Source organism: Salvia miltiorrhiza, chromosome 4, assembly GCF_028751815.1.
Source record: "Salvia miltiorrhiza cultivar Shanhuang (shh) chromosome 4, IMPLAD_Smil_shh, whole genome shotgun sequence".
Taxonomy (NCBI): Eukaryota; Viridiplantae; Streptophyta; class Magnoliopsida; order Lamiales; family Lamiaceae; genus Salvia; species Salvia miltiorrhiza.
This window is the reverse complement of record NC_080390.1, coordinates 34,324,413-34,346,266: the sequence shown is the minus strand read 5'-3', so window position 1 is coordinate 34,346,266 and position 21,854 is coordinate 34,324,413. Positions and strand designations below refer to the sequence as shown.

Here is a 21,854-nt window from a genome sequence, read left to right as displayed (position 1 = left end):
ATTTTATTAATATTTAAGAACTGTGTTTTATGTATAATTGATGGTCAAAGTTCTGATTTTTATGAACTTGGAGCTGTGATATTCAATTTTTTGATAACTGATTTTAATCACAAATGATACGTTTGTCCCTTGAATTTATATGTGATGGCAAATTTGTAATTTTTTTATTTTATCCCGATCTTAACTGTGTCTACCAAACATCCAAAACTTCTAGATGTAAAACCTAGCTATCAAACACAACACTACATTATCTATCATGCCTTGCCTGCCTGCAATTGGCCTTATCGATCTTATCTATCATGCCTTATCTTGCATTGGCTATCAAACATGGTCGTGTCTCCAATGAAAAGGGGTTCGACTCAAAATAAAGTTTTTGGATAACATTTCATCTTATCATTTTGTAATTAGTAATTCTATTCACAGTCCTCATTTTACTCACTGTAGCCTCCCATATAAAACAATTAAAAAAAGTAATATAAATTTGTTATTTTACCCTACAATTCATAACCCCAAATTAAATGTTATTCTTTACATAGTCGAAATTGAATCCCTACTTTTGTATAGCCCCCAACCATACGCAAACACAATTAACGGCAGAAGCTCTTCTTGATACTTTTCATAGCAAAATTAAATTTCAAATTTTATTATTTTAGTCGAGGAAGCCATTGACGCATGACTATCAGCATCTGTGATGGCCATGTTGGCGAAGGTCTTTTCATAGCCAAGCCATCGACGCAAGTATCAGAGTCTGTAATTAATGGCGGCGCTGGTGTAGGTCTTGGCATTGTCCCACTGGAACTCCCTAACGTAGCCTCGTATGTGGGGAACATGATGATTTGAGAAGATTGCCTTTTGTGTCTAAGGTGATTAGAGAAGCAGTAAGTTTTCTCATCCATTGATATGGTACATTTCAAGATTTATTATGGGGGTTACTATTTAGTGTGATTTAGATTGAAACAGAGTGTAATTGCACCATTTTGCATACAGCATGTCGAGGAAGACGATAGGATTTTAAGAGTTTGGATGAATTAATTGGGGTGGAAGCCCAATGCCAAGAGAACTACGCCAGCGCCGCCATCATAGACGTTCATATTCCCGCGTCAACTACTTCCTCGACCAAAATAATAGAACTTGAAATTTAATTTGGCTTTAAAAAGAATCAAGAAAGTTTCTGCTGTGAATTGCATTTGCGTGTTGTTGGGGACTATATAAAAATAAAGTAGAGATTTAATTTGACAATGAACAGAATAACATTTAATTTGAAACTATAAATTATAGGTAAAATAGTAAATTCATAATTATTTTATACGGGGGCTGTGTAATGAGTAAAATGAAAGCTTCTTTTGTAATTTCCTTTGGGAAACTTTGTTTAGAGGAATTTCATTTGTAAATTTATTTATTTAGAAAGCCCATTAACAGCAGCCCACGGCCCATAAATCTGAAACCTTATAATTATACTTGGCAGTTGATGCATATGTAAACTACTCCCTCTCAAAGCTAAACTGCCACCACCGCCGCCTCCTATCGTCGTCGCTGCCGCCTCTCTCACCTCAGCCACCGGCAATTTTTCACCACGACCAATAAGCAAGAACTATAGCGAACTTTAGTTCCTTACTCGTCTAAAGTTCTCTTTCTCTCTTCAAAATGTCTTTGCTGGAAGTTATAACAAAAGCTTCATCTTCAATTCCAACTCGACCCGACGAAGAAACCGATTACCCGATTGTGCTCAACCCGGAGCCTATTCTCCTCAAGCTAAAGCCCGAGTCCGATGGCCCGCTAGCTCATAACTCTGTGAAAAAGGTTACCGGCTGGGAAATATCGCAAACAGACAATGAGCTTATCAAATTAGGGCACAAATTCTTCAAGGAATTGAGGAGGAATCTGAAAAACACGAATTCCTTCGGTAAAGCGGAGTTCGTGGGAAAGGTGACTTCGCATTTGGAGAACCTCGCAAATAAAATTGGGGTTTCTACTGCTTTCGAAAAAACAGAAGGTGTCTATGTATGTAAATTGGTGGAAAAATTGGGGGTTTTGATGGGTAGGGATGTTAAGGGCTTGATTTTGGAGGGCTGTATTAGTTTGGAGGTTTGGGATGTGTTGGAGAGTTTAATAGTTAATGGGGTTGTTGAGCATGCTTCTACATCGAACTTGGTTCATAAGTTGATCGAGAAAAGGAGATCGGATTTGGTTGTTTTGTGCGTGAAACACTTGTTAGACCTGCAGGCCTATGATTTGATGTGCATTTTGAAGTATTTCTTGATGATGCCCACTGATGGGTATAGAAGCTTATCGAGAGTGAGGGAGGATTGGGAGAGGCAAGCGTCGTTGGCGATTGAGAAAGCCAGTGGTAAGGGAGTTGGTGGGAAAGAGAAGAGCTTGGCGAAGGAAGCTGCGGTCTTGATCATGTTGGGACATGATGGATTCTCGGTGTCTGAGCTGTGCTTGCATTATTTGCTCACGTCTGAGAATCTTGATGAGGTTATTTTTGCAGCTTGTACGAGTAAGTTGAATGGTGAGGAGTTGAAGGCTTTGATTCGGTACTTTGGAAAGTGGCTGAGGAAGTATGAGAGGTTTCCTCAAGCTGGCCCCTGTCCTAAGGGATCATCTGCGTTGGGTTTGGAGGTCTGTGATTGGATTCCGAGTCTTGAAAGTGTGGTCAATTATTTTGGTGTTGTTGTGGACGAGCATTTTTCGTCTTTGGTTTTGCATTCTGAGTTCCATGAGCTAAGATCCTTAGAAGAAGTCGTTGGTTCCTTAGCTGTTGAGGCGAGGCGTTGTGGTGCTTTGGCAAATTTGAGTGAGAGGTTGATAATCGAGCGCCAGGGTATGAATTCGAATCTATCTTGCATTTACATGCCGTGATTTCTGTTTTTGTTGTGTGCTGCTTATTTGTAGTCTCCAAATGAAGTCTCACATGATCTACATGTCTACGTTTGAACCTTGCTAATACTATTTGCCATTTATTTTTATCCAAAAACTTTGCCACGTTCTGATTTCTAGTGTGTGTTATAGTTAATGATGACTGTCATTTAATATTCCCTTGTCGATTTAAATTGTTGGATCTTCATGTTGTGCATTGAGGATTCACATATTATACAACCTTTTTTGGTATGAAGACTATATGAACTAAGTGGGAATCCACATGTGCACATTGCTCAGAGAAGAGGTGACAAGAGAAAACTAGGAGTCCCAATTGCCAATTATGTATAAAGGCTTTGGTACCATCGGATCATGGATGTCTATATGTATGCTATGATTGCTGATTAGGTGAGAAAATCTTGATGTCACTAAATAAGTTGTGTATAGCGTGGTTATTGTGATTGAAGATAAATTAGTTAGTTTGAGATGAATTGGTAGAATATAATAGTGGATGTTCTCTGCTTAAGGATTCTGTTAATTATGCAGAAAGTCTGGATCTTGAGTTTAATCTTGTCTTGATTCAGAGAATTGTTTTATATTCCGCGTTTCTTAAGTGTTATTATCCTTCAATTACAGTACAACTAATCATGGTTTCTCATTGGAAATACGCTACATATTGAACTTACTTCCAATAACATGACCAGACTAAGATAACCCCATTTGTGGAAGTTTCTTTTCCGGTGCTTGGTCAGGTTATGATAAACTCGTAACTGCTTGTCTAGCCAAGCAAATAATCCTTCCATTTCTTTTCCTGAAGTTTTTCTAAACACTGATTGCAATCAGCTTTTGAATCCTGCTTGGAGTTGGAAAACATGAAACAAATTATTTACAAGGTGCTTGGTGTAGGAGTTTGGGAGAGAGGGAATGTGATTGAAAAAGCGAGTGTCTAGTGTGGGGAAATCATCCCTTACAGTCAGTTTTTTTCTTCAATACGATCTTTTCCATTCCTCACCACTATCGCTCTGATTCGGTGATTCCCATTCCAATTCCCCTCAATATGCCAAGCTCCCTTAGACTGAATTTTTTGTTTTAGAGTTCTATAACTGATTAAAGACCGATAACCGTATAGCATCACTCCTGATTTTTGAACTTTCTGATTGACATCTCAGACGTGCGTTTGTTCGTCTAAGGGTAGTGTGGATTTCAATCTTAGTCGTGTGCACCGTCTCGTGATGATGTTTTTTCTTGATCCTTTTTAATGGGTAGCTCTCATTAACTGCTTGAGCTACAGTTTCCCATGTTATATTTTGTGTCTGATTATATGCAGCACTATAATCTCAAAGGAACTTGTTTACTAAAAGACAGTCTCTTTTGCAGCATACAACCATGAATCTTTGGGGAATTTTGCATTTTGAAGACATTTCAGAGAGATTTCGTTTTGGCGTTGCATGGAGCTGGAGCAATCCTTTGCCTTTCCCTTTACGGAGAAGATTATAATTCCTTGAATCATATGGATCTCCTTGTTGTTTGTTTTTCTGTTTTCTTTTTAAATTCAATTTTGATTAATTAGAAAAAGTCAAAAAACTTATTAGCACGAGAAAAACCTATATAGTAGTATATCAGGAGAAGTTTTGAAGAATGGATATGCCTCAATTGCTAGTTTGACTTGAATTTTATTTGAATGATTGGGCTGGAAATTTTCTTTCTTTAAGATAGCCTATGAAGTTTGGTGCTCTCTTTCCATTTTGTTCTGAAATCAATCTATTTTTTGGAGAATTATACTTTGACCTTTGATATCTGGATCATTTTATTCACTCTCCGTCCCGCCAAGTTTGAACAATCTCTTTTTGACATGAATTTTAAAGAGTTAGTATTTTGTGTGTTAAATGTGGTATGTGAAAAAGTCAATAAATGATTTTTTTTGATAAATTAATAGTATTAAATAAAAAATTTAAGGATAATTGGTGTATAAATACATGTACTTTACTCATTTTTTGGGTATTTAATATGAACTTTAAATTCTAGTTATAAATACATGAATTTTACTCACTTTTGGTATTTTAACATGAATTTTAAAATATAGTTATAAATGAACTTTAAACTTTCAATTTTTGACTTGTTTTTCATTTTTTTACAAATTAAAGCTGACTTGGAATGTTTGAATCTTGACGTGGACAATTTCTCGCTATAAAAATTAATCTTCACCGTTCAATTTTTGGCTCGTTTTTCATATTTATAATTTGACGAAATTGACTTTTCGAAATCCCCAAATTTTAAAGATAAAATTCGCTTTTTGAATTATGAAATTTGTAGATAAATTTTTATTGTTAACTTTCATATTTTAATTTTGAGTTATTTTCCTCTAACCAAAAACGAAGTTGTCGTATCTCAATAAGTTGTCGTATCTCAACGCCGAATTATGCAAATCAAGATTAAGGCATTTCAAGTCAGCTTTAATTTGAGAAAAATGATAAACGAGTCAACAAATAAATAAGTTTAAAATTCATGTATTTATAACTATATTTTAAAGTTCATGTTAAATACCAAAAATAAGTAAAGTTAGATCTTCGGTCTTAGACATTAACTTCTTACCGTTTAGCCAAATACACGCGCATAAGGAAAAAAAATTGCCATATAAAAAAGTGCTCAAATTTCACAAGATAATCCGAAAATGAATACTGCTCAAGCTTCGCGGGACGGAGCGAAGAATTGACATTCCCAGTTACTTCGTAGGGAATGCAAAAGCTCCTGTAAGTTAAAAGTTAAAACCAACTGTAAAGCTAAAATGAGACTAACAAATTTGCGACGAACTTGATCTCAATAAAGTGCAAGGACAATAAAGAAAATTATATTGAGAAAGTTTCTAAGAATAAGGATCTAACACAAAACAGACATAAAAGTAAAAATTCAAATGGAAGTTGCTGTTTTGGAGATCTAAATGAAAAGATAAATTTATTAATCTAAAGTTAATTTGGCGTAAGCATCAAGAAACACATGGTGGTTGGATTCACATTTTTAGATTTACAAAAAACTTTAGTGATAGACAGATGATGGTATCTATTTTCACATTGGACAAATTTGGTTTTTTATGGGGCTGTTTGAAAATTTAACCATGATGTTCATTTGGTTGTATATGTGATGAGTGATGAGTCTATTCCATGATGTTTGTTACCATCACTACAGATACTGTATATAGGTAAGTATTTCAAAATCTATACATAATATTATGTTGCATCAATATCGGATATTGATGAAGAAAATTTGAGTGACCAATCCAACCATATTATACATCACTACAATATTATACAAAAGGAATAAACAAAAGCTGAGGATCATGACCTGAGTTTCCCATCATCCCATGAAGAATGGAAGCTCACATCAAGAAAACGACGTCCTCTTCTATCTTTTATTTGGTTAAAAAAAGCTTGAGCTAAAGGGTTGCTATCAACTACTTGAACCTCTTTGAAATAATAATCAAAATCCCAACGGAACTCTTCCAAGTTGTAGCAATGTTTTATGCTTAGGTGCCTAAGCCTCGAGAAGCATCCACTTCCCACCTTCCATTCAACCAAATCACTATCCTCCATCACAAGGAACCTAAGCCTTGGGAATTTGAAGTCGTCCACTTCCCACCTTGGGCCTCGAAACGCATAGCATTGCAATTTGAGCACCTCAAGCTTTGGCAACAAACCAATAATGTCCATATATTCCCATGGATAGCACAACCCACTCAAATGCAGCTTTAGTAGACTTGATGGGAACATTGAAACAGGAGCAGGCGGGGCAACAATCTCGGGCTCAGGCAGTAGCTCAGGATTCACAACGATACATTTAAGTGATTCTAGTTTATCAAGACGAGAAACATGATTCAAACAACCAAAGGGTTCGTTATCATCATCAGGCAGCAACTCAATTTGGATGCCGAGCTTTTCTAGATTTGAGATTTTCTCAAGAACCCCCTCGGTACAACTGTCAATGCTCACGCCTAAAAGTGTTCGGAGGTTTTCCAAGAAAGCGCCAGAAGTAGATTCTGGTAGGTCGCTTCCCATGATCTGGAGATGCTTTAGTTCTTTCATATCCCATATCTCTACAGGCACGTATGATTGAGATGGATGCGATTTGAAGCTCAGATGGCGATGGATAATCAAGAACTGAAGGTTAAAAAGTTTGGACACAGAACCCGGGAGATTTCCATTGTAAGTAAGGGCAAGGTACCTTAACTGGAGCAGCTCCAACACTTCGATTGGGAACTCATACAAACGGATTGAAAGAGCTCTGAGTACTTTGAGAAACTTCAAACTGAAGCCTAAGGGTACTGGATATTGATGATACGGACCAAGACATAGGAGAGAACGTGCAGTGAATGCACACTCGTCTTCTATTGTATCGCACACATCTTTTATGCCCAACAGAACGTTGTTCTTGATGGACAATCTGCGTTGGCCCCTAAGACATTCTTCAAGACCATTGGCACGGCTATTTAAGACAGCAAAAAACTTGTTCTTCAAAAGTTCCATTTTGGAAAAGTGCCACAGGGAAGAATGAAGGCGGCAGGTTTTCATCTTACGACGAAGAATGGTGCTCTTATCACAGACTACAACAAGACTATTAGAAACAAGCTCAACCAAACACTTTGTACCACAATCTTCTAAAATTTCTCCACTTTTTGGCACAAGAAACCCCTCAGCTATCCACATATCTATAAGTTTGGATCGCAAAATCTCATAACCTTGAGGAAAAACTCCCATATAAAGAAAGCATGGCTTCAAACGTTGAGGCAAGTACTCATAACTTGGAACTAGTATCTTTGATATTTCACCATATACATCCATGAAAACAGAGTTCTCTTTGTCTGCTGCCACCTCATTCCAGTACTCCACTGTGATTTCTGCTTTGGACAGGAGCTCTGCAACTTTGATTATCGTAAGGGGAAGACCATCACAATGCTTCACAATCTTCTTCCCCGCTTCCTCGAGCTTAGGAGGGCACCATTCCTCACCAAACACCTTCTCCCGAAAAAGATCCCAACTCTCCTCTTTATTAAGCAAAGGCACAGTTTTTATGTTACTGTATGAAGATATTGTAGTGTGATCAGCTACTTCCCTTAGCCTAGTTGTGATCAAGATTCGACTTCTTCCATCATCGCTATTCGGAAAATAATTTCTTAAATACTCCCATACCTCTGTTTCCCACACATCATCCAACACAATCAAGTATCTTTTATCCTTCAAAAATTCATATAAATACTGATTTATCATTTGTTCATCATCTCCTTCTCTAAAAGCTTTATCTACTTGAGCTAGAATGCTTCTAGGGATTTCATTCAATTCGCATTTTCTACCTACTTTGGCCCACGCACAGCAATCAAAATGACTCAAAATCAATGGATCGTCAAAAATTTCCTTAGCAAGAGTAGTCTTACCGATGCCAGCCATTCCGAAGAGAGAGAAAACCGGCAACCCTGCATACCTAGGGCGTGTGAACTGATGTCTGATTTCACCGAATAGATCGGATAATCCAACCATCTTCGATTTGCTTTCCCCAAAATCAGCAGCTTCGTCTTCTTCCTCGGGCAGCAAATTGTCCAGTTCATTGGCGTACGCATCCTCCATCTTTTCCGCCATTTCAACGAAGGAATCGACATCTTGTGTTAGATGCTGCAGGTGCAGGTCTATGGAGAATTTTAATGGGTGGTTTAGCTCAGATTGTGAAGAAATCTGATCTAAGAGGTGAGATTCAAGCAAATCTTCAAATTGGGATACAGCTTCTCTGATTTGTGCATCCAGAGCATTAACTCTCTTCCTGCTAATCCTCTTGCTGCTGCTGTCCAATTTTGTGAGAGTTTGTTGTAAGGATTGAAGCTTCTTGTAGGCAAATTGTAAGATTTCTTGAGAGGGTGGAACAAGGAAAATTCTGGACGAATTTATGAGTCGCTCGATTGTGTTCTTGAGAGAAATCGCTGAAGCAAAAGCCATAGGCAGAAACCGATGTTGACCATATGAAAGTGATAGTGTAGTTTTTATAAATTTAAGAATTAATTGCCCCTAAATACACCACCTTTCATTGAATTCTACAATACTACAATTGCACGTCACCTTTAAATCCGCCTTAAAATACATCACCTTTATATTTTTTCTGTTTTTGCACATGACTAAAAAATCCTCAAAAAATAAATTAAAGTGTTATTTATAAATTTAAATACTATCTTTTTAGCAGCGGAAATATAATAAAATAAAATTCTTTATATTTCCGCTGCTAAAAAGATATTTAAATTTATATTTAACACTTTAATTAGATTAGAATGTCACCACTTTAAATGATGTGGTTTCCAGATTGGCAAAATTGTGTCGTTTTGAATGTTATGATCGTATGTGTTACCATTTTATTAACGTGGACAATAATTGCATGTTCCCACGCTAAGTATACTATGTATGCTTATCCCATATTTAATATTTCAGGTAAATGACATTGGAGGCGCGTGCAGAGTCGAATGGGCGCGTCGAACCTCTTTAAAAAAAAATATTTCTTTCAAACTCATTATATTATTCATGTGGTACTTTCGGTTATTGTAACTCTAAATTCCAAATTATATCGAATTCGTGTGAAATTTATTAAAATAAAAATTTCATTTTATTTTCTTAATGTCATGACTTGTTTATTTTTTTAATTCAAGTTCTTTCTAAAAATTTATTAGAGAATTTATTTCTTTACGAAAATACTTATATATATATATATATGTGATTTTAAACTTTATAAAGAATTTTATTTTATTATATTTCTGCTGCTAAAAAGAGATTTAAATTTATAAATTAACACTTTAATTTATTTCTTGAGGATTTTTTAGTCATGTGCAAAAACAGAAAAAATATAAAGGTGATGTATTTTGGGGCGGATTTAAAGGTGATGTGCAATTGTAGAAATCAAGAAAAGATGGTGTATTTAGGGGCGGATTTTAAATGTGATGTGCAATTGTAGAATTCAAGGAAATGTAGTGTATTTAGGGGCAATTAACCCTAAATTTAATAGTATTAGAATATCCCAACAGTAAATAAATCCCCAAATTGCAAACCCTCTCCTCCGCAAATCTCCGGTGAAATATTACACTAGTCTTATATATTTACATATTCGGTTGAATGGATAACGCCCAATATTCATGATCGTTATATGGAGTATCGACCATTACTAGGGCTGGTAAATCGGTTTCGGTTATCCGATTTTAACCGTAATCGAACCGAAAAAATTGATTTTCGGTTAACCGATAACCGGTTTTTACTGGTTCGATTCTGTTATTGGTTAGTGTGTTCATCACTAACCGGTTAATCAGTTTAACCGGTCGGTTAACCGGTTTATTTTATATTAAATTAATTAATTAATTTATATTTTAATATTTTTATTTTTATTTTATAAAATTATAAGTCTCTATAAAAAAAATTAAACTAAATAATCCTAAGTCATGAGTTGGTGGAGTGGATAAGACTCTATCTTTTCTTCCAAAGGTCAAGAGTTCAAATCCTATTGTCCATGGAATTTAAATTCCAGACGACTTTTAAAGAATTCGTGGTTGGATTTCACCCCGATTTTCACTGATTTTCAAAGATTTTACGGGATAATTTTGGAATTGAATTCCATGAAACCAGCGCCCGCTAGAAAAGACCCAGCTGATTTTCAAAGATTTTACGGGATAATTTTGGAATTGAATTCCATGAAACCAGCGCCCGCTAGAAAAGACCCAGCTGATTTTCAAAGATTTTAAGGGATAATTTTGGAATTGAATTCCATGAAACCAGCGCCCGCTAGAAAAGACCCAGCGACCGCTGAGTTCCAGCGAGCGCTGGGAATATTCAGAGTCAGCGCAACTGGGACCTGCAAAAAGGGCGATTTTTTCAGAATTCAAAACGAGTCAACATAAAAATAAGATATTCCAAAAAAAAAAAAAAAAGCAAATCTCAAATGGAAACATACTTGAGAAACAACAGAATGAGCCATGATCGGATCAAGCAAGAGCTTCAATAGTAGAAAAGAGCACAAGAAAAATAATGAAAGAGTAGCATAAAAGAGCACAAGAAAATAATGAAAAGAGGCGGAGAGTTGAAATATAAAGATGATGTTAATTGTTGATTAAATAATTAATTAATCATTAATCAATCGATGGCTGCTGACGGGTGAGGGTGGGTCAAAGCTTTTGGAGTGAATTAAAGGACAATAATCTTGGCTCTTCAGTTATGGAGTCTACTCTAAGGAAACCCAGCGAGCGCTGGCTCTCAACGATTGCTGAGTTCCAGCGCTCGCTGGCTTCTTGGCCGCGGGCGCTGGAACTCAGCGCTTGCTTAAAATTTCATGGATTTCAATTCTCGTGGTTCTTGGCCGGATTTCGTCGTGTGTATTTTTTGGATGAAATCCATGAAAGTCATTCCGGATTTTAAGTCAATGGAATAACGAATACACCTAAATTTGTATGGATTTTAAAAAGTCTGGAACGAATACACCCAGATTTATATGGACTTTTAAAAGTCTTGAACGAATACACTCAGATTTCTGCAGACTTTTAAAAGTCTTGAACGAATACACCCAGACTTTTAAAATCCATAGAAATCCATCAAATTCCAAAACGAATACACCCCCCTTAGAAATTGAATTATTCACCGGTTAATACGGTTAACCGGTTATAAGAATAAGGTTTATTCGGTTTCGGTACCAACCCTAACCATTACCAAATCTCAACAATCGAGCGCAAAAAATTATTATTTATATAATTATTTTATGTTATTTTTATTACTATAGCATATGAAATAGTTTATATGTAAATTATTTCTTTAACTAATTTGATATGATCAAATTAAATTAGTAATACAATATTTGAAATAATATTAATCTTAATCACTTTCGCCAATTAAATGTAGGTTGTGATAATAGAAATACATTTTTATATAAATATTCATTTGATGAAGTTTATAAAAAGTTGATGTGGGATTGAAGATTTTAGAAGAAAAAATTATGTAAATTTAAAGTATGATATGATGTACGATTGATGTGTCGCATCTGCTGTTAATCATATATCGATAATATTTACTCTCTTCGTCCCTCAAACATTTTTTTTCTTCTATTTTGGTTCGTCTCCAAATCCTAACCTATTTTTGGAAATAATTTCACTAATTATTATTCTTACAATTTCACTTTTTGTGGGACTCGTTCTATACTTTCACTCTTATAATTTCACTTTTTGTGGGACTCATTCTCAACTTATCAAATACATAACTAACTTTTATTAAAACTCGTGTCATCCTCTCTTAGGAAGATGTTTGGGGGATGGAGGGAGTAATTAAGTTTGTTCAAATTCTTTAAATTTGACGGATAAGAAATAATTTAACTAAACATATGTCATTTGAGTATCATCTCATATGGACCTAATAAGACCATATAATCATATGAAGCTCTAAAGACCACATATGACATTTGAACGTCAAAATTTTGAAAATCATATTCTTTGGAGTTTGAAATACCACATCTGAATTTTGAACATCATCTTGTATGGAGCTTGAAGATTATAATTTACTTGTGAGTATCATTTTATCTAGAATTTGTGAAACTATAATTAAGTTATGAGAATAATCTCGTCTCAAACTTTAAACAACATCGTCAATTTTGAAATCATATTCAATCATATATATATATATATATATATATATATATATATATATATATATATAAACGTGTTATATATATACATATTAATTTGTGAGTATGATGTGATAAACTTAAACTAATATTATATAATAAAATAAAATACAAATATAAATCTTTTTTAAATATGGAAATTGATTAAAAATTTAGAAAAAAATAAGAATGAATGAAAATTGAAGAAAATTAAAATAGAGTGATTATACGGCGCCATGTAGGATATGATTTATTTTGCTATTATATATATATATATATATATATATATATATATATATATATATATATATATATTGGGCACAGACATGTATTTTATTTATTTATAACATTTAGTTGAAGAATATCTTTTCTAAAAAATGAATTGACATTTGAATTGATTGCTTTTTGTGGATTAATTTATTGGTATACTTTATTTAAGTTTTAGTCACACTTGGAACAATCTCAATTAAGGGGTATAAGGATTCATATTCTGGATGCCATCATTTTATTAAGTTAAATTTTTCGGGTGAAAAAATGTGGTTTGTGAGGCATGATGAGTTATTGTTGGTCATTGAGTTTATATATATAAGAAAAATTGGTATGAGGTTGGGAGGGATTTCAGGCGTTTGAAAACAGACAAATGGACTCTCGAAGTGCTAATGTGTTTTAATTTGGCTGGGTTCCGATAATCAAATGGATATGTAAAATTTATAATTAAATGAATATGTTGGATTTATCTAATAATTTTATACAATTATTTAATAGTAGACTTTATCTAATAGTTTTATACAATTATATAATGAGTTAATATATAGAAGTGTCCACTTTCATATTGTAAAATAAAAATCTAGCCTATGAAATAAAAATATTAAAAAATGGCCAGTTTTTGAGCAAAAAGACAGAATTACCTTCCCTTAAAAATTAAAAAATCAACTATACTAAATTTGTCTCTATCTCTTTCTAACATGTTTTTTCTCTCTCTCTGCTCTCTCACTTCTCTCTCTCTCTCTCTCCCCCGTCCTTCTTTCTCTCCTCCGGCGAAGCGCCGCCGCCTCGGCCTTGTCGTCTCCGTCCATAGCAGCACCGAAAACGACGCCGCCCATCCAGATTCAGGCGGCGCATCCAATCCCAATGGTGGTGGCTTGTGGTCGTGGCACCACCGGGGTTCCAGGTCTCTCTCTCTCTCTTTAAACCGCGTCGCCGATCCTTTCGCTGCTGCTGTCGTCGGCCTTCTCTCTTTTTGCGGAAATTCGACGACTACGAGCGACCGTCGGAGTTCCAAACCTCCAATTTGGGCGAAATAGAAGTTGATCTACTGAGATTTGGGCGAATTGGTGATTTTGGTGGTTATGGCGGATAATTGCAGGTCGGCAGCCATTGAAGCATGTGATGTTTGTGCTTCTGAACACGAGTCTGTCTCTGAAGCCAATCAAGTTGCGGAGGAGAAACTTGATGTTAATGGCGATCTGATTGAAGACGACGATTCTGATGCTAAAAGCGTGCAACTTAATCCTTAGGTCGCTGGTTCAAATCCGGTAGGTCGACTTGTGGCTGTGCCACCGCCGGGGTTCAACGGTGAGGCGGAGCGACGACAGTGGCGGTCTGTGATTGCCGATGCTAGGAATCGAAATTGGAAGCGGCAATTTTCGATCTAGGGCTGAGTGGCGGAGAAGTCAAAATGATGGAGCTAGACGACGTCGTTCTCCCCTCTGCGTCTTTGTTTCAGTCGTATTTTGGAAGTTTCCTTTCGCTTCCGGAGATTATCCGGCCTGGAAACCCTAGGTTTGTCTGCAACAATTCGCACTGATGTTGATTGATGTCGCTTCCTCTTCTTTTATTGTAATTTTAGCTTGTTGATCGAGTTTTGGGATTTTGATTTATTTTGCGTTTTTCTACATCTTCTTGTGCGATTGTCTATGGTTTCTTTTACTGTTTGTTATTAGATCTGTTGATGTTTGAGGGAGCTTTTTAAGCCTTTAATGTTGGTTGTTGCTTAGGCAAGCTTTTTTGTTGGAGAATGAAACATTCCTATTTAGATAGAATGTGTTTAGAGTTTCTGCATTCGGGATTGATGCTTCGGAAATGTCGAGTTGTTTATTATCTTTTTCAATCTCGTGACATATTGTAGTGGCATATGTTCAGTTGTCATGCTAGAAGATCTTGAATTGGCTGCAGATTTAATATTCTTGAATTCACAATTTAATTTTCTTGAATTCACAACTAGATCTATGAATTCACAACTTAATGTTTTTGAATTCACGACCACATCTATGAATTCACAATTTAATATTATTGATTTCACAACCAAATTTCTGAATTCACAACTAAAACTCGAATTCAAAACCAAAATAAATTCTAGTTTTAATTGTGAATTCAAACTTTAAAAACTCAAATTCACAACCAAAATAAATTGTGACTGTGAATTAAATTTTAGTTGTGAATTCACAACCAAAAAATTCTGGTTGTGAATTCGACTGGTTGTGAATTCACAAACAAAAAATTCTGGCTGTGAATTAAATTTTGGTTGTAAATTCATAACCAAAAAATTCTTGTTGTGAATTCGACTGTGTAAGGTTTAGGGTTTAGGGTTTAGAGTGAGTTTAGGGTTTAGAGTGGATTTAGGATTTGTGGTTTAGGTTTTAAGGCTTAGAGTGAGTTTACGGTTTAGGGTTTAGGTTTTAGGATTTAAGGTTTAGAGTGGATTTAGGGTTTAGAGTGAGCTTAGACTTGTGAATTCACAATAAAAAAATTCTTGTTGTGAATTCGACTGTTTAAGGTTCAGGGTTTAGGGTTTATGATTTAGAGTAAGTTTAGGGTTTAGATAGGGTTTAGGGTTTACGGTTGTGAATTAAATTTTCGTTGTGAATTCGACTGGTTTTGAATTCACAACCAAAAAATTCTTATTGTGAATTAAATTTAGGTTGTGAATTCGACTGGTTGTGAATTCACAAACAAAAAATTCTGGTTGTGAATTCGACTAGTTGTGAATTGTGAATTCACAACCAGTGTGAATTTACAACCAAAAAATTTTAATTGTAAATTCACACTGGTTGTGAATTGCGGGATTTTTTAAAGGGTGATTTTTAAAGGGTAAAATGAAGTGGACATTTTTTTAATTTTTAATATGAAGGGTATTTTGATAACACTGGCTATTTTTTAATATTTTTATCTTAGAGGACAATTTTTTATTTTACAATATAAAAGTGGTCATTTTAAAAATCCACTCAAATATAGAATTTATTATAAATTTATATGATTATTTAATAATTTTTAAATGTAAAATACCATGTAGGATAAGATTTATTTTGATATTATATATAGGATTCTCCTTTGTTTCCTCTCTCCATCACGCTCGACTCTCTCTTTCTCTCGCCATCCCTTTTCCTCTCTGTCTCCTCGCCGCTGCTGGCGCCACTTCTCAGTCCCGGCGTCGCCTCCTCCTCCTACCCTGATTCAAAACACCAACCCCCTAAATTCTCCCAATTCCTCAAACCCTTCTCCTCAAATCCTAAATTTCTCTGGAATACCAAATTTTCTCCTTCTCTATTTCTCACCATCTCGATCAATTCTAAACCAAGCGACAGCAGCACCACGGCTCTCCCCAATCCCTCTCCTCTCATCTCGGAACAGACGGCAGCCTCCACCGCCGCCGTCCCTCTCTCTTCTAACGGCGAGAATTGCTGCCGCCGTGACAGCAACACCTCTGCCTCAACTCTCTCTCTCTATCAACCGAAGAAATCAACACAAGGTATGTTCACGATCTTCTCTACTTTTGTATAAAAACATGATCTTGTTCGTGTGAAAGTTATAAAGTCCATTCCCATATACCATTCTTCTTTAATTACTAATTTATATGTCCAACATATGTTCGAATTTGACGTTTTCAAAGTTCTGCCAAGTTTATATGAATTTGTTCGCATAGATAATTGGGTGTAGGGCTGTAAATAAACAGAGCTATTCGCAAGCTATTCGAGATTCGGCTCGAAAACAGCTCGCTCGAAGCTCGATTCGATAATAAACGAGCCGAGCTCGAGCCTGATTTCGAGCTCGAAAATTTTATCGAGCCGAGCTCGAGCCTGATAGTGCCCGGCTCGTTGAGTTCGCGAACATGTTCGAATTTGATTGTTCGCGAGCCTGTTCACGAACCTTCAGTCGAGTTAGTACACGAGTCTTAAACGAGTCAAACTCGAACTCGAGTAACATATTAATTAAGAAGATTTTCTTAAATTTATAACAAATTCGAGCTTGAACATCATATATACGAACATCTAACGAGCCGAGCTCGAGCTCGATTTCAAAATCGACATTATCGAGCATCACCCGAGCCGAACTCGAACCGAGCTCGAGCTTAGTAAGTGGGTGACGAGCCGAGTTCGATCATCAAGATAAAAGCTCGAATCGAGCTCGAACACCCGAATATTTAAACGAGCCGAGCTCGAGCCTGCTAGTATTCGGCTCGGCTCGGCTCGTTTACAGCCCTAATTGGGTGTCTGTCTGATGTCTTGTTTCTGTGATAATCAGCTATGGTGCTCTGGAAATAAATTACCCCGTATATATATGTAAACACAAATTTTATTGTATTCAATTTAGTGAAATACAAAAATGTGTACAAATCCAAAATATATGGATTGAGGTGAATTTGTTGCGGGTTGCGAATCTCTACTTGATCCTCTGATTATCCTCTTCGAAGTTTCTTGAAATCTTTGGAGGGAAGTACGCCTTCTTGATCTCCTTGGATTTGTATTTGATTTGATGACTTGACTTTGGCTTTGATAACGTCGATCCAGAGGGCTTCCACCTTATTTCTGAATCAAACGTTGACTTGATGAATTTTATGAAGACCTTGTTGACTTCCTTGTAGAGCGCCTTGATTGTTGGAGATGACTTCGTTGTGATGAATTATTCCTTCAATGCTTGAGCTCTCAAATGATTTGTGTGTCCTAATGAGCTTCCTACATCTCATATTTATAGTTGTAGGAAAAGCTAATTAAGGAAGCTTAGGGTTGGACTTCAAAGCCTGAGCCCGTAAATCTTGGGCCTAGGGCTGAGGTGGCACAATATGATTGGATCTTGTTGATTCATTTCATTTTATGCAGAATTTGACACATGGCAGCTTATGATTGGCCAATAAATCCACATAATTAAATATCAATTATATATTTATTTAATTTTAGAATTATATTTAATTTAATTCAAAAATGTAAAATAAAATATATAATTTAATATTTAATTTATAATATCCACATGGCACAATTTAATTGGCCATAAATTTTAATTGCCTACAATATATAGGGAAGGCCTTCAAAAAAATTATTCTTATTTTATTCATACTTGTATTTTGCTTTGGAAAACCATTAACATGTGTTGCGTGCTTAGTGTGCCATGTACACTATATATATAACAGATTTTTTAATTAATTTAAAAAGAACACACAAATACTCGCAACTCTGTCACTCCGTCTTCGCGGCATAAAATCCCAAATTCTTCTGAAATTTGAAACAACAAAAAATTTATTTGCAGGATTCGATTTCAATGGCATCCGGTGGCGAAACTGCGCGGGAGTCTATCGACGTGATATCGGAGAGGCAGAAACAGCAGAAGAAGAAAAAGAAGAGAGCTGGCGAGGAAGACCTGCAAATCGAGGGCTACTCAATCGGGGGATTGTCGATAGCGGGGCATGAGACTTGCGTGATTCTGCCCTCTCTCAACTTGGCGTTTGATATTGGCAAGTGCCCCCAGTGTGCCATTTCGCAGCAGTTCCTCTTCATCTCCCACGGCCACATGGACCACATTGTAACTTCTTCTCTCTTCTCTTGCTGCTCTGAAGCAATTGTAGTTGATAATTATGAATTATTACTTGACAATTGATCCTCTTTTTTCTTTTCCTTCTGTCTGATAATTTACTCCGCTGATGTGTTTACTGACTGAGTTTTCAGTCTAACTTTGACTGTTCGGAAATTGTATGAGCGAGAGGAGCTATTGCGTTAAATTGTTCAGAAACTAGGATAATTTTGGTCTGGTTTTGGATGCGTATCCAGAGTACTTTTTGGTTCTTCTGTTACTGTGTTCTACTGGCGCTTGCAAATATGCTTGTTAAACACCTCAACCTTTTGTTCTAGGGAGGACTACCAATGTACGTTGCTACACGTGGCTTATACCGGATGGCGCCACCAACTATCATCGTGCCAAAAGTTATCAAGGAAAGTGTGGAAAAGATTTTTGAAGCGCACAGGGTCATGGATCATTCCGAACTTGAGCATACTCTGGTTGGTCTAGACGTGGGTAGGAAGGAATGCTTAATTGTGTCTCTTCGTTTATGCTATGCTCATTCACACGCCACTAACTCAACAGTCATTTGTAGGTGAAGAGTTTTCCATAAGAAAGGACTTGAAAGTGAGAGCTTTTAGAACTTATCATGCTATTCCGAGCCAGGTTCTCGTCAAAGACTTTGTGGTTGCTCTTAATTTTGGTTTACAATGTTCTTGCTAACAAATTGGTAATCAGAGGATTGGTTTCTTCTTCTTCTTTTTTTGTCTTTAATAGGGATACATAGTTTATTCCGTGAGACAGAAACTCAAGCAGGAATACCTTGGGCGACCTGGTGCTGAGTTAAAAGGCCTGAGGCTGTCTGGCATTGAGGTGCATTAAAAAATTGTGTAAAACTCTTGTTTTGCACAGTAAATTTTTGCGTGTAGATTTTATACTCTTTTGCACAATATTTATCATATCTTCCGTCTAAACTGAAAAAAAAATTGGTTGTATATGGTATAGCTCTTCTTTCTTTCTATATAGTGTCACTGGATCACATGTTTGTTGTTGAACACTTGAAGTTGTTTCCCCATGGAATTTCATAGCATGAAATTCGTGTCTCATTAGTTAGTTGGACTTATTTTTGTTTGAACCTGGCTCTGACAATTTTTGGCTCTTTAAGATAACCTATGATAGGGACTGCAGAAGTTTGGTGCTCTTTCCATGTGTGTTTATGTGTTACATTAAGAATAAGAGCTTAGTATTTTGAATGTTAAAACAAAAGTTATTCTAAAATTAATCTCTTTTTGGAAAATGATGCTCTGTGCTTGATATATGAATTTTAGATTATTTGATCTAATGTACATTCTCATTTACTTCATTGGCAATGAGTTTGGTTGAATTCTGTTTATGAAAGAGGTGTAACTTCACTTACTCTATTCAATATTCATTGAGCTGTCAGTTGCTTTTGATGGAAATTTTGTAGGTGTTCATATTTCTGCTTTGAGCTTTACTATATTTGGCAGATTACGGACACCTATACAACACCTGAAATTGCATTTACGGGGGACACTATGTCAGACTTCATTACTGATGTAGACAATGCCGATGTTTTGAGGGCAAAGATTCTCATTATGGAGGTATTATGTTATCTACAACCTTTATTTTCTAACTGGTATATGCAAGTTTTAGAGCTACAAAATAATCTCATTTACAGTCCCACTCCCACTCCCACAGTAGTCAGTGCTCGTGATGGTACCTTGTTTCTTCTAACTACCTATATGATACTCCCTCCATCCTGTAAGACAATATCTCTTGGGGGATGGCAAGGGTTTTAAGAAATGTTTGGTAGATATTATGTTGAGTGGAGAAAGGGACCCACTACAGTTTAGAAAAAGTGATTATATGTGGGGTCATGTCCCAAAATAGATGTGATACTTTCTTATGGGACGAACGAAAATGGAAAAAGTGATACTTTCTTATGGGACAAATGGAGTATGTGTTTAATTTCTAGTCAGACTTTGGTGTTAATTACCAGGCAACAGCATAGCAATTAAGTGACAGTATGGGGAAGGAAAGTTTTGTTAGACATATAGCGATAACGATAGTGACATCAAGGTAAACTTTTAAACTTTTTTACGGAAAACTTGTTGATGCATGGATGATTATATGATGGCAAGTGGCATACTAGTTTTACTAGTTACTGAAGAGGTTTCTGTTTCCTTGGAATATATAGCAAGAGCACATATATTTGAAGCTGCCTGATTTCTTATTAGTTCTTCAAGTTCAATTTTTTAATAAGTTTAGATATTGCTAAAAGTCTACAGCAGGTTACAGATGGTGACTGATTATGTTCAGTTTTAGATTTTGGATGTGAAAAGCAGGGTTGGTGATAATTACCAAAATTTACAACATCTAGAAGGTTTTATTTTGATATAGATTTATCTAATTCCCAGGCTTGTCATATAGGGCACTCTTTAGATTTAAGCTGAATAATTCATGGTTTATGTCATTGATAAGTCTCTGATTCTATTTCTCCTTGTTTCTGATCCCCTCATTAGAGCACATACGTGGATGATTTATGCATGGTGGAGCATGCACGAGAATATGGACATACTCATTTGTCTGAGGTTGATGAACTAATGCCCTCTTATTATCCTTATTTCACATTTCCTCATATTCGATACTTAGTACTGATTGTGGTTTCAACTATTTGAATATCACACCACCAGATAATTAATCATGCAGAATGGTTTGAGAATAAAGCAATTCTTCTAATTCACTTTTCTGCTCGGTATCAATTGGATGTAAGTCACATTCTCTTCTTCACTGTATTATCATATTTCATTTCCTTTTTCCTTTCTTCTGAGAAGGCACCTTCATATTTCTGTGCACAAACATTATGGAAATCACAGTGCCTTGATAATTCTTTGCCATAAGTTTGGATTATTAGAGTTACATAATGTAAGAGACGCATGTTGGGGATTTTACAATCAATCTTCCAGTTACACTGTGTGCTTGATTTAAGGTTCTTTTGATTTATTTTCATTTTTGAAGCTAAAAAAGGATGAGATAACAGCAATTAGCTTTTCAAGATAAGATCTATGCAACCATGTCTGCTCATTCTTAATTAATCCTAGTCCTATAACTATAGCACGTAAATTATCAGGTCATTGAAAACGCTCTTTCTGCACTCCCTCCTCGTTTGGCTGGGCGAGTTTTTGCCCTCACTAATGGTTTTTGACGAAGGTCAAGAGCTAAACACATGTTTGTATGAATCATATCTGGGATCTAAACATTCTGGGTTCGGGCTCCAAGGATTACGAGAACCTCAGCTTCAGAGAATACACAGGTTTGACTTTGTCACTCTTTTAGAGCTCCCAGTTCTCACAGGAAGAAAATCTATTAGCAAAGTTGATTTGTGGAGTCTGTGGCGGCTCTTTTTCTGAGATGTTCCAGCTATATATGAGTAGTTTCTAAACGGTTGAAACAAGTTTGTTACGCATAGGTTCTAAATTGTTGTTTTTAGACATCAAATGTTTATTAGTATTTTGTAGGATAATTTATTTGAGTTGTCATCAAGGTTACATCAA

General features: G+C 35.9%; 3 protein-coding genes across 3 annotated transcripts; 2 read left to right on the top strand and 1 right to left on the bottom strand.

The window, feature by feature from the left end:
- The first annotated feature begins 513 nt into the window (after nucleotides 1-513).
- On the top strand, nucleotides 514-4,570 carry LOC131021293 (uncharacterized). Its single transcript, XM_057950419.1, has 3 exons — nucleotides 514-878; nucleotides 1,466-2,824; nucleotides 4,237-4,570. The coding sequence occupies exons 2-3, from the start codon at nucleotides 1,645-1,647 to the stop codon at nucleotides 4,272-4,274; spliced, it is 1,218 nt and encodes a 405-aa protein (XP_057806402.1). The 5' UTR covers nucleotides 514-878; nucleotides 1,466-1,644; the 3' UTR covers nucleotides 4,275-4,570.
- A 1,621-nt stretch (nucleotides 4,571-6,191) lies between these two features.
- Nucleotides 6,192-8,834, bottom strand: LOC131023344 (putative late blight resistance protein homolog R1A-10). The gene has a single exon (XM_057952887.1). The coding sequence runs from the start codon at nucleotides 8,832-8,834 to the stop codon at nucleotides 6,192-6,194; it is 2,643 nt and encodes an 880-aa protein (XP_057808870.1).
- A 7,004-nt stretch (nucleotides 8,835-15,838) lies between these two features.
- Nucleotides 15,839-21,854, top strand: LOC131021292 (tRNase Z TRZ1). Its single transcript, XM_057950418.1, has 9 exons — nucleotides 15,839-16,261; nucleotides 18,034-18,306; nucleotides 18,633-18,795; nucleotides 18,875-18,945; nucleotides 19,057-19,152; nucleotides 19,788-19,901; nucleotides 20,823-20,891; nucleotides 20,994-21,068; nucleotides 21,431-21,854. The coding sequence occupies exons 2-9, from the start codon at nucleotides 18,046-18,048 to the stop codon at nucleotides 21,503-21,505; spliced, it is 924 nt and encodes a 307-aa protein (XP_057806401.1). The 5' UTR covers nucleotides 15,839-16,261; nucleotides 18,034-18,045; the 3' UTR covers nucleotides 21,506-21,854.